This window comes from Mastomys coucha, unplaced genomic scaffold, assembly GCF_008632895.1.
Source record: "Mastomys coucha isolate ucsf_1 unplaced genomic scaffold, UCSF_Mcou_1 pScaffold14, whole genome shotgun sequence".
In the NCBI taxonomy this organism is placed as follows: Eukaryota; Metazoa; Chordata; class Mammalia; order Rodentia; family Muridae; genus Mastomys; species Mastomys coucha.
The window spans coordinates 25,692,270-25,704,813 of record NW_022196896.1 but is presented as its reverse complement, the minus strand read 5'-3'; the positions used below and the strand labels follow the sequence as shown (position 1 = coordinate 25,704,813).

At 44.6% G+C, this 12,544-nt stretch overlaps 1 protein-coding gene across 4 annotated transcripts in view; it reads right to left on the bottom strand.

Annotated features, from left to right (window-relative positions):
* Window positions 1–411: 411 nt before the first annotated feature.
* Window positions 412–12,544, bottom strand: part of Ndufaf6 (NADH:ubiquinone oxidoreductase complex assembly factor 6) — a 24,419-nt gene continuing 12,286 nt past the window's right edge. For all 4 annotated transcript variants that reach the window (XM_031366633.1, XM_031366634.1, XM_031366635.1 and 1 more), the window contains 5 exons: window positions 9,819–9,921; window positions 8,598–8,731; window positions 6,910–7,011; window positions 3,530–3,586; window positions 412–559 (listed from right to left, as the gene is read on the bottom strand). In XM_031366633.1, the coding sequence (XP_031222493.1) occupies window positions 431–559; window positions 3,530–3,586; window positions 6,910–7,011; window positions 8,598–8,731; window positions 9,819–9,921 (525 nt within the window). In that variant the 3' untranslated portion in view covers window positions 412–430. The remainder of the gene's footprint in view (window positions 560–3,529; window positions 3,587–6,909; window positions 7,012–8,597; window positions 8,732–9,818; window positions 9,922–12,544) is intronic.

Here is a 12,544-nt window from a genome sequence, read left to right as displayed (position 1 = left end):
CCTCACACCTGGCTCCCCAGGAGCTCAACTTCCCAGGAGTGTTCAGCAGCCCATCTGCCATGCCAGTCCCACAGAAGTTCTGCAGCTGCTCTGTGAGCTACCTGAACCAGAGCAATAGTGCCTTTCTCCTTAAGTAAAATGTTAGTGTCCAGGCCTGGGAAGCTGGCTTCATGGTTAAGAACTCTTACAGAGGTTCCCGTATCCACATCAGGTGGCTCACAAACACCCGTGACTCCAGTTCCGTGGGATCTGACACCCTCTGGCCTCTGTGGATTCTTGCACATAAATTGACAAAGGCTCGCGCGCGCGCGCGCGCACACACACACACACATTAGCTCTTAATGTTTCTAAAAAAAAAACCCAGACCACACATTTTTTTAAACCAATAAATGAACTAAAAGCAAATCAGTATGGGCAGCATAAAATCATTTTAGTATCTTTTTCTCCATGATTGAATATACAAAGATAATGGAAGTAAGCTATTCTTCTGTTGTAAAGACGGATGGAATACATCAAAGTCTACTCGCTGGATTTTCTTTAAATAGTCCTCTAGAGAAACCTGGAGAAAGAGAACAACAGTCACTAGACCATAAAATGATCACATTTCCTAAAAAGAGAATAAGTACAGCCCGGCACGATGGTCACACCTGCAATCCCAACACTCAGAAAATTGAAGCAGGTGAACTGCCATGAGTTTGAGGCCAGCCTGTGCTAAGTGATAAAACGGAGGCCTGGGCTCCACAGCAAGAAAGACCTTGTTTCCAAGGAAAAGTACAAGTATTAAAGCTATGAACACTCAGCCTCTGTTGATCGTACATGTAATGTTCTGCCCAAGGCCTAAGCATTGGAGAAACTGCGCCTTCTGCTTCTGACACATTAGAAAAGAAGATGTCCAGCTAGGAAGTAGGTTGGGAATGGAATGACCAGCAGCTGTGAGAGCCTGAGTTTGACACCAAAGGCCAAAAAAAAGTAATTGTTTTTTTTTTTTTTTAACTATCAGCAGGCACCCCAGACTGTCCTCAAATCCCCAATCACCTTCCCTTAGCTTCTGGAGTAATGGAATTACAGTGTGTGCCATCACAGACAGAAAAACTAATGAGGGGATAAGGAAGCATCTCCAAATGCGGTGTGCCAAGCTGGCTATTCCTTTCTTTGTTTGTTTGTTTGTTGTTGGTTTTTTTTTTTTTTGAGACAGGGTTTCTCTGTGTAGCCTTGGCTGTTCTGGAACTCACTCTGTAGACCAGGCTGGCCTCGAACTCAGAAATCCGCCTGCCTCTGCCTCCCAAGTGCTGGGATTAAAGGTGTGCGCCACCACCACTCAGTTGATGATTCCTTTTTAAAGATGTATTTATTTTATATCAAACAACTTTTATAATACTCATTTTTATTGTTATAATATTTTATAACTTTTAAAGAATATGACAAAAAAGACATTGTAGGTATTGAAGGGGGGACTCTGGGAGGAGTTGGGGTACAAAAGGGAAACAAGAATGTGATTTAATTCTATTTACTTAAAGTATGTTTTTAAATGTTAACAAATTCAGATAAATTAAAATCACGTATCTTTTCTTATCATAATACAATAAAACTTAAATCAATAAAAAAAAGATGTATTTATTTATGGAAGCACCCACACAACACCTGCAGTGGCAGGAAAAGCACCAGATCAGAGCTGGATTTATGGCTGATGGTGAGCTGCCTGACATAGGGGCTGGAAATTAAACTCAGGTCCTCTGCAAGAGCAGCAAGTGCTCTTAATCACTGAGCATCTCTCCAGCCCCTCAAGTTGACCTTTTAAAAAATTATTTTTTGAAGTTTAATGGGTCTCTTCGTCTTGCTAGAAAACAAGATTTTTGGACAAAAAAGAATAATCACAGGTCCCTATAAAAGTCACCCTACCCTACTCAGCACCTATCACACAAGGATTAAGGAAAGATGGAATTGCACAGTATTCTTTAATTTTTGGTTGTCTGTTGTTTTGGCTAATTTGTAGTTTCCTCCTGTCTCTACCGCCCAGGACTGGCATTCCTCAAAAGTGTCCAGGATCACACTCTAAGGAGCTACATGCTTGCCCTTAAGGGTCACTCTATAAAATGAAAAATCACTTAAGTTTGCACTCTGTCTTAGTCAGGGTTTCTATTCCTGCACAACATCATGACCAAGAAGCAAGTTGGGGAGGAAAGGGTTTATTTAGCTTACTTCCACATGGCTGTTCATCACCAGAGGAAGTCAGGACTGGAACTCAAGCAGGTCAGGAAGCAGGAGCTGATGCAGAGGCCATGGAGGGATGTTCCTTGCTGGCTTGCTTCTCCTGGCTTGCTCAGCCTGCTCTCTTATAGAACCCAAGACCTCCAGCCCAGAGATCGTACCACCCACAAGGGGCCCTACCCTCTTGATCACTAATTGAGAAAATGCCCCACAGCTGGACCTCATGGAGGCACTTCCCCAACTGAAGCTCCCTTCTGTGATAACTCCAGCCTGTGTCAAGTTGACACACAAAACCAGCCAGTACACACTCCATGATTCTGAGGCCCCCAAGCCCTTCACAGACAACATCCACAGTGCCCCTAGAGTTCTGCAGCATAGACCTGGGCGGTGTCAAACAAGAATGAATGAGGCCTCCGTCTTTCTCTCCTTCTAGACAGTTTTCATAGTGTATTATGCAGTGTGTGGAGATCTGAGGAACCAGTTCTCTTCTTACACCGTGAACTCCAGATCAACATGGCACCACAAACACCTTCACTCCCCAGCACCTCCCTGACCCCACAGCTAAGAATTTTGTGGGGTCCCTTCCTTCCTATTCTGTGTGCCTTCTGGATTGCTTGGTTTCCTTCCTTCCTATTCTGCGTGCCTTCTGGAGGTTGAACTCAGACTGACAGGCTTATATAAGAAACACCTTAGCCAGACGGTGGTGGCGCACGCCTTTAATCCCAGCACTTGGGAGGCAGAGGCAGGCGGATTTCTGAGTTCGAGGCCAGCCTGGTCTACAGAGTGAGTTTCAGGACAGCCAGGGCTACACAGAGAAACCCTGTCTCGAAAAACCAAAAAAAAAAAAAAAAAAAAAAAAAAAAAAAAGAAACACCTTTACCTGCTGAGCCAGCTCCCAGAAAGAGGATCTGAGCCCAGGAAGCTACCTTTTAAACAATGTTTTCAGGTTATTTCAATGCAGCCAGATCAGCAATGACCTGTGAGCTGACACTACTGCATGGTCAGGTTACCATGGAGACTCGCCAACCAGGTGGCTTCTTTTGCAATTCTCATTTTACTGAGTACAATTGAGGAAAACAGGGTTAAAGAAATTAAAGCCCCATGGCTAGAAAGAGACAGAGTGGAGTAAAGACAAGGTAGTCTGGCTGCAGAGCCTGTACTGATGACAGCACAGAAAACACGTGTGCCGTCACAGACTAATCAAGCCACCATGCGGTAGAAAAACAGAACCAAAAGAAGTACCCTGGAGACTGGACTAGACATGAGAAATGGCCCCAGGCTGCTCAGGCAGCCACCCAGCCTTCCCCACTGAAGCACTCACCGTCTGAAGAAAAGCAGGAAACGCTTGCACAGGGACGCTTCTGTGGAAGGACCTCGCCTTAGAGGAGGAAGAAAAGAAACTGGTTGGAAAGCTGCAGAAACAGCTTCCCTGAGACCACAGAGCAGCAGTGGCTTGACAAAGGCCTCTCACAAAAGCAAGGAAACGGCTCGTCCCCTGCTGCCCAAGTCTAGCTTCAAAGCTTCATGGATTCAGCAAACCCAGCTCTGTCCAATCAAAGCCCCTTCCGCTTTCTTTGGGCTCAGCTGTGGCATTGCTCAACTCGCTCAGCACAGCTCACACTGACTCTGTGGTAGTGAAGTGAAGACTCAGCACTCCCCAGCTTACACAGATCCTGTTCAGATGCACAGATGACCCTTTCTAGTGGGTCTGCCTCTGCCTGACTCACTCACATCTTTATTCCACTATTTCACTTTCATCCTGATTAGATCCCTAGTGATCAGGCATCAGCTATTCTTCCTGCCTGACTCCTGGCTCTTCCATGCTCTGAACCACCTGGTCCACTCCAGCTGATGCCATCATTCTGCATTTGCCAGACCTACCTTTCCAGGTGTTTGTCCTGGAATAATAGAGACTCCACATTGTTGCATCCTGCCTCCACTGTCTGCCTGCACACTGTGGCTGTATTCCCGACAGCATACTCAGATCGCTCCATGGCCGTGGTCGCCTTTCTCTCAGCCTCTCTGCAGCACAGGAATGCTGGTATTCCGGTCTCCTTTGCTCTCAGGATGGGGCCTCCCAGTTCCCGTTCTTCCCTTTAGCGTCTTCCTACTAACTGGCCCTGTCTCCTAGCTGATGAATGGGCAAGGCCTCACACCTCTGTCCCCCATCCTCACCTGGAGGCACTCTCCTTGAGCAACATCTAGACTTACAGCCTTGACAGTAACATGCATGCATATCTCCAAACACTTTTCCTTTTCAGAAGTAAATCTTACTTGTAGGAAGCCCTGGGTGTTATTAACATGAGCACAGCCATGTCAAGCCCTTCCACCAACACCACAGACCCACGGAATGACAAAGCTTCCCCTAAGTCAGGCTCAGAGAAATGACAAAAACCTTTCCCTGATCTGTGTTCGAATGTTGACAATATGTGCAGATGTTCAAGGGCCAAGACTGCTCACCTACAGAAACCTACTGAGACTAGCTAACCTTTCCTCCTGGTGCTGCACATAATACACACTGAGTTCCAGGTGAATAGTAGTCGCCTTCTATCAGACGAGCACAGACCATCTGATTCTCGTGCTTCTCTATGTGTCTCCACTGTTTCTTTACTGGCTGTCATTTCTTAGTTCCCGAGAAGCCCCAGTCAGGTGTCCAGCCAGCTCCCAATCTTTCTTGTCTCACACATCATCTCAGCATGTTGGGGACTGAAGAAAAAGGACCACAAATCCAAGGCCAGTGTAGACTCCAATGAAAGTTCCCAAGGACAGCTCACACTAACAAATTCCTGTCTCAAAAAACCAAAAGCACTGGAAACAAAACCCAGCTCTGAGAGCTTTCTGCTGTAGTAAGTACTCATAGCTCTACTTGCTAGTGACAAAAACTAACTGATACTGCACTTACTATGTGGCAGGCACCATCATTAACTCTTTGTAAGATAGCTCATTTATCTAATACTCTGAACCAGGAGGTAAGATGATCCCCTTGTGTATATGGAAGCTCAGACCTGGTAGAGTTCTAATCACAATTAATAAGTGGCAGAATTTGATTACAACAGGCTTTTGCTTCTAGAGTGTACTCCAGCACCCTCCATGTTCCCATGTCCCTCAGAAGATTCCAAAGCACCATGTGGTTCTTCAAGCCACTGCCCTAAACCTGTTCTCTAGGAGAGCATTTTATGCAACCAATAAACCAGTAGCTTTCAGTCCTGGCTACTTAAAATGACTTGGAGACTCTGAATGCTAGCTCAGTGGTTGTCTTTCTAGCACGTGGAAGACCCTGAGGTCCCCAACACTCAACAACAAATACATTTTTTTAATTATTATTTTCCTTTAAGATTTTTTAGTTTCTTTCTTTCTCTTTCTCCCTGTCTTTCTCTTTCTTTCTTTTTAGTTTTCAGGGTTTTTGTTTATTTGTTTGTTTGTTTGTTTGTTTGTTTGTTTTTTGGTTTTTTCGAGGCAGGGTTTCTCTGTGTAACCCTGTCTGTCCTGTCCTGGAACTCAACTTTGTAGACAAGGCTGGCCTAAAAGAAATCCGCCTGCTTCTGCCTCCCAAGTGCTGGGATTAAAGGCGTACGCCACCACTGCCTGGCCTAGTTTTTTGAGACACAGTTTTTTGGGACTCCCTCTGTAGACCAGGGTGGCCTCAGAGATCCACCTGCCTCTAGGATTAAAGGCATGCACCATTATGCCCAACCACAAGTAAATTAATAAAACACTTGGAAATTACAATTCGCAGTTCTATCAATCTGGAGGGAGGTAGACAAATGTCTTTGAATCTGAGGCTAGCTTGGTCTACACAGTAAGTTCCAGAGTATTCAGGGCTATACCATGGAACCCTGCTTTAAAAAAAAAAATGTTTTTTCATAATTTCATATAGGATGTGTGTAAATGATAGACAGACAGACAGACAGACAGACACACAACGTACTTAGGTCATAGTCTTCCTTCCCCCATTATCTTCTCTTATCCACCCCCCTCTTCTTCCACCAAACCTCTCCTGAGGAGTAAACTCTTAAAGAACAAAAATAGATTCAGGAGAACACCAATTTAGGAGCCATCGGAGATTCAAATGGGAAAATAAATTTCAAGGTGGAAAGGTCAAAAAGAGTAAGAGTGAGAGTAAAATGACTTCAGTTTGAGTCACTTGGGACCCCTTCCCAGCTGGAGTCCCATTGGAGTGTTTAGGAAACATCAGAGCAGGAGGAACAAGGCCGGGTGACATGCCGTCCCTCGAAGGCAACAGTGAGAGCAGAGCATGCAGTCAGCAGGATAGAATTAGAAGTCGGAGGCAGCCATAAGCCCAGCCTGCAGCAGCAGCCAGCAACAAGCTAGGACATAAAGGTTCCAGCAACTGAGAATGCTGGCTTTGAATGGGGCTCTAGGAGGAAAGAGAGACAGGCAGCGTGGAAGACAGGCATTCTGTGGATGAGCGGAGGAGCCCACATGACACAGCTCACACTCACAAAAGGCTGCCGTCCATCAGCTGAGGGTGAAAGGGGTTTTTCTAGAGTAGGAAAAGGTTTCAATAGTCCCTGAGATTAATCTCAGGAATCCAAGGAACAATGGAATAAAGACCGTCAAGGTAAGAACCCATAGTACACTATAGAAATGCTATAGTATATATAAGTCCACAGCAGGCCATAGAAACAGCCCTATCTAGAGGTGGTAACGCCCTAAGTGACTGGCAAAGAGGCTACTTACATGCTTTAGGTGCAAGTGTGCCTGGCTGGCAATGTCGTAGACAACATTTCTCACATTTTTATCTTGGTTCCTCCGTAGAAAGTCCTCTTGTGAAACACCATGCTGTGAAGAAAATATGTTAGGAATCTACAAGCACATTCAAAATCAATATTGCTTAAAAAAAACAGACACACAGCATATATAGGATAAAGGCTAACTTTTAAATTGTGTGTGTATAAGTGTGAAAGGCAATCTTCCTTGTCAACTTGACTGGCTATATAACCAATTAAGAGATATGCTTATTTCTGAAGGATAGAAGGATTAACTAAGGGCAAAGATGTCTCCCAGATGTTTGAATGAAATGTACTGCTGGTTTTGCCTGTTCCCTTTGCTCCTTCCTGGAGTATGCATCTACCACGGCTACCAGTGAGTGCTGTTACCACTGCTGCCATGCTTAACTGACACTGGAGGCCAGCTTCTCTGGACTTTAAATGTACACTAACAACCTGCAGCTCTCCAGGAATCCCCCAGGCCTTCAGTGCCAGGCTGGGATGGCTGAGGCAACTAGCCATGGGTCCTGACCAGGTCCTCAGTTTCTCCAGTGCAGGTAGCCGCTATTAGACATGAGGCAAGCCAATGTCATAACCCCTCTTTGGGATATATATTCACTCTACTGGTTCTGTTTCCCTAGAAAACCCAACTAGTAAGTACAGTAGAAGAAGAGATGGAAGAGAAAGCATCACAAAATACAAAAAGATTAGAAGGAGGGCTGGAGAGATCGCTCAGTACTTAGGAGTACTTGCTGCTCTTGCAGCAGACTATGCTCAGCAGAGAAAGGACCAGGCTCCATTCTCAGCACCTACATCTGGTGTCTCAGAAACTCCTGTCTGAGAGGATCCGAGACTCTCTTTTGGCCTTCACAGGCACCGATGTGCATATATACATTCACACATACATACACACATACACACACACACACACACACACACACACACACACACACACACACACACACACATACACACACACATCAATAAAATAAATCTTTTTAAAAGTTTAAAAAGGCAGACAATGAGGAACCTCACTTAAACTCCACCACCACCTTTATGGTTTTTCAAGACGGGGTCTCTGTGTAGCTTGGCTGCCCTAGAACTTGCTCTATGCTGGCCTCAAGTCTTGCCTGCCTCTGACTCCCAAGTGCTGGAATTAAAGGCCTGCACCACCACTGCCCGGCTCTGATAAACATTTTTAAAATACATATTTCAGCTGGGTGAGGCAGCCAATGTCTGTCATGCCAGCACTTAGGAGGTGGAGGCAGGAGGATCAGTAGTTCAAGGTCATCCTCAGCTGCACAGAAAGTCAAGAGTTCAAGTTCAGCCTGAGCTACCAGAGATCTTGTCTTCCCCAAAACAAATTCAACAAAAAATTATTACCACCAGTAAAATAAAATAATATAAAATAGCAGACAGGCCCAGGTGAGGTTACTATAGCTTCCTGAACAGATGGTGTATGCTATTCAGGCCTCTTACTACAGTAAGAAGTACCCCTCCAAACACCTACAGCCTTGATATATAAGGTTCTCTCTCACTAATCAGGGCAGAGCAGGAAGTGACATGCACACCTTTCTAACAGCGATATGACAAACTAAATAAAACATAGAGCGTTCCTCCTCCTGGTGTCCCCAGGGGAACCAGCTGTAATAGCCTCACCTGCACACAGACATCCATGGGCAGGAACACTTGTCTCCTGCTACTGTGATAGGGTGTTGCTCTCAAGCATGTGACAATGCCTTGTGCCTTTCCAATGTGGCTTGCAGCATGATCTGCATGAAGATCCTTCACGCCTACAATCACAGAAACCAAACAGAGTTATTCTATTGTCCTTGAAGCATAACAAATCAAGACATACAGCACAAGACATCATCTAAACCCAGTAAAGTATTCATCCTGTTTGACATCTGGAAAATAGATTTATGACAGAAACTGGGTATCAGGGATCTTCCTGCTGGCAGACGTCCGGAAAACTCTGCTTGTTAACTCTGACTTTTGCACACCAAGAACACACTGAGAATTGACTCAGCCTTCGTGGGAAAGGTCACAAGTGTTTCTTTCTTCCCTCTAAGCAATTTCCTACGACCTTCCTGTTAGGGTGCATCAGGACAGGCCTGGGACATTCAACAGGGACTGTACTAATAAAGGGTGACATCAAGATGGGCCACATTTTTCAAATACTGCTTGCTGTCCTTGGCCCCAGCAATCTCCTCCTTACAGTAAGATACCATCAGCCTGGAGCAACACAACAAGGAAAGAGCGCATTCAGTACTCTTAAAGGAGAGGTGAAAAAACTCATAAAATTTAAAAGTGTACTTTTATTCTATTTTCCACCATGAGAAAGAACTCCTGACAGGGAGGAACTGAAGGAGGTGCTATAAGAAAGGTAAAGCCATGGGTGCCAGCTTTGACACAGAGCGCTCCCAGGAGGCACCTACTGCCTCTGAGAGCCTGAGCACCTGGACGAATCTGCACTCTGGAAGAAATACAAATGCACTGAATATAGAGACGCTCCTTCTCTTACTATTAAAGATATGAGCTGGCTGCAGCACACACCTTTAAGCCCAGCACTCGGGAGGCAGAGGTAGGTGGATCCAATGAGTTCAAGAACATCTTGGTCTGCATATTGAGTTCCAGGCTGGTCAAGGTTATAGTGTGAGACCCTGTCTCAAAAGTAACTCAGTGAAAGCTGTAACACGATCGTGTGTGCTTGTAATCACAGCACTCAGGGAGGCTGAGGAGAAGGCTTGCCTCTAGTTTGAGGGCAGCCTAGGCCACACAGTGAAGTCCTGTTTCAAAGAGGAAACATTACTGCAGAGACAACACAGAGAGAATTAACAGGGCGATTAATCTGAGGCCAAAGGCAGACCAGCAGCTCACCCAGCACCTCCAGTGTCAGGTAGAGCAGAGAGCTCTGCGTGTTCTCAGCATAGTTCTCAAGTTCCTGGATACTGCGGTACGCTTTGTCATTCAGATTCTTTTCCTGAAGTCAAAGAAAATGCAAATGAAGTTTGCTAAATTATTATTTTATAAAACAAAGTGCTATTTTTTATATAATTTATTTTCATTTTATATTCATTGGTATTTTGCCTATTATGGATGTCTGTGTGTGGGTCTCAGAAGCCCTAGAACTGGAGTCACAGACAAATGTGAGCACCCATGTGGATGGGGGGAATTGAACCTGGATCCTCTGGAAGAGCAGCCAGTGCTCTTAACCACTGACCCATCTCTCCAGCCCCAAAAATGTTTTTTGTATGAGACCTGACACTCTCTTCTGGTGTGTCTGAAGACAGCTACAGGATACTTAGATATAATAAATAAATCTTTAAAAAAAAAAAAAAGATATAACTTAACAGATTTGTTTAGAGAACAATAAAGATTAAAATAGCTAGGCGGGTTGGTAGTTAAGAGCACATGCTGCTCTTCCAGAAGATTTGACATCGGTTCCCAGTACCCACACTAGGCAGTCCATAACACAAACACCTGTAACGGTAGCTCCAGGGGACCTGACACCTTCTTCTGGCTTCCAAGAAACACCCGTATATAATGTGGCTCAAGTGTGTGTGCGTGCACGGGGGCACACGTGCGCGCGCGTGCGCGCGCGCGCGCACACACACACACACACACACACACACACACACACACACACACACGGGACTGGATGATGACTCAGTGGTTAGGAGTATATGCTACTCTTGTGGAGATCACAGGTTCTGTTTTCAACATGTCAGGGGATCCAGTGCCCTCTAGCCTCCTCAGGCACACTTGCACATGCTGTAAAAAACATTCATACATATAAAATAAAATGCTTTAAATATATTTTCACTCTCCATCATTTCTAAAAAAATCCATATAAATGTCAGGTCAGGCAGGGCTACATGAGACCCTGTCTCAAAAAGCAAAAATAAGTGCCCCCATCAAAGTGTTTACAAATCACTTCACAAAATAAGGCTCAAGAATATTATGAATGCACAAACCCCACAGGCACCGGGCTTCACTTTCTCAGGTTCTTACTGGTCATGTGTGTGTCTTCTCTGCCAATGTCTAGGTGGGTGCTATATTGCTAAGTTGAGAGTCCCTAATATATCTCACACATTAAGCCCTTCCCAGATAAGATATCTCCCATTCTCTCTGGGTTTTCAACCTTTTCAACTTTTAATTTTAAGGAATTTTAATTTATCTCTTTTTTCTTATATGTGTCATTGATATCATACTTAATAAACTATCACCTAACTTAAAATCACAAAGATTTATAGTTTGCATCAATGTTTTCTTCAAAAAGTGTTTTGGTTTTTGGTTTTCCTATAGGTCATCAAACTATACTACTGACTTTCATAAGTTAATATGAGCCAGCAGTCCTCATACTATTATAATAACTCAGTCTATTTAGTTAGTTTTAATATTTTTAGAGACAGTGTCTCAGGCAGACCAAGCTGCCCTTAACTGGATGTGCCTAAGTATGTTCTTGAACACTCGTCCTCACATGCCAACGGCTCGAGGATGGCCCGGCACCATAACATCTACCCAGATCCCTTCTTTTGCATGTGTATACCCTGTGGGCTCAGCATCAACTGTGAAAACAATACTTTTCCTACTGAACTATTCAGAGTCAACTGACTATAAATATATGTTTTGTATCTGCTCTCTCCACCCCCCACCCCAACTGAGACAGGCTTTCTCTGTGTAGCCCTGGCTGTCCTGGAACTCATTCTGTAGGCCAGGCTGGCCTTGAACTCCCAGAGATCAGCCTGCCTCTGCCTCCTGAATGCTAGGATTAAAAGTGTGCACCACCACCCTGCTTGTTTATAGTATTTTTTTTATAATTGATTAATTTTGTGTGTCTGTATATATGACAGCAGGCATAGTTGTTCCAGGTAGACACGTAGAGGTCATAGAACTTTGAGAAATCAGTTCCCTCTTGCCACCCGTGGGATCAAGGGGACAAACTCAGGTCCAGAGGCTTCTGCAGTACTTTTACTTCCTTCCTGAGTCACCTTGCCTGCTCCAGTCCGCTATGTCTGTACCACCAATCTGTATGTCCATCTTTTGCCAATACCACACAGTTTAATCACAGCTATGTTTAGTATAAACAGCTTATTAATGTTTAGACAATGACCAAGGAGGGGATGCTTAGAGCAGGACAACATGGAGATGTAGACTGAGCAAGCTGGAAGGGATGGAATATACCCATGACCCTACACTCCAGACCAGGGTGAACAGGCTGATCTGATGGTAAAATCACCCTTAGTTCCAGAACAGGCTGGCTATTTGAGATCTTGTCATAAAAATTAAAAAATTAAAAAATTAAAAAAAATGAGGTAACTTGAGTCCCTTCCTTTACCCAGCCTCCCTGACACTGTCAGGGGCTGAGCATGGCGCTGAGCATGGCACTCTTGTGAGCCCAGCACTCATGATGCTGCTGCAAGCTCAGGGCTAACTGACCACTGGTGAGCTCTACCAGTCAGGGATATACAGTGAGGTCCGTCTCAAAACAAGTTAGGGCTAGAGAGATGACTTGGTGGTTAAGAGTACTTGCTGACAGGGGTTTGTTTTTGTTGTTTTTGTTTGTTTCTTTGTTTTTTGGAGGGGAAATTGGGAATGGAGAA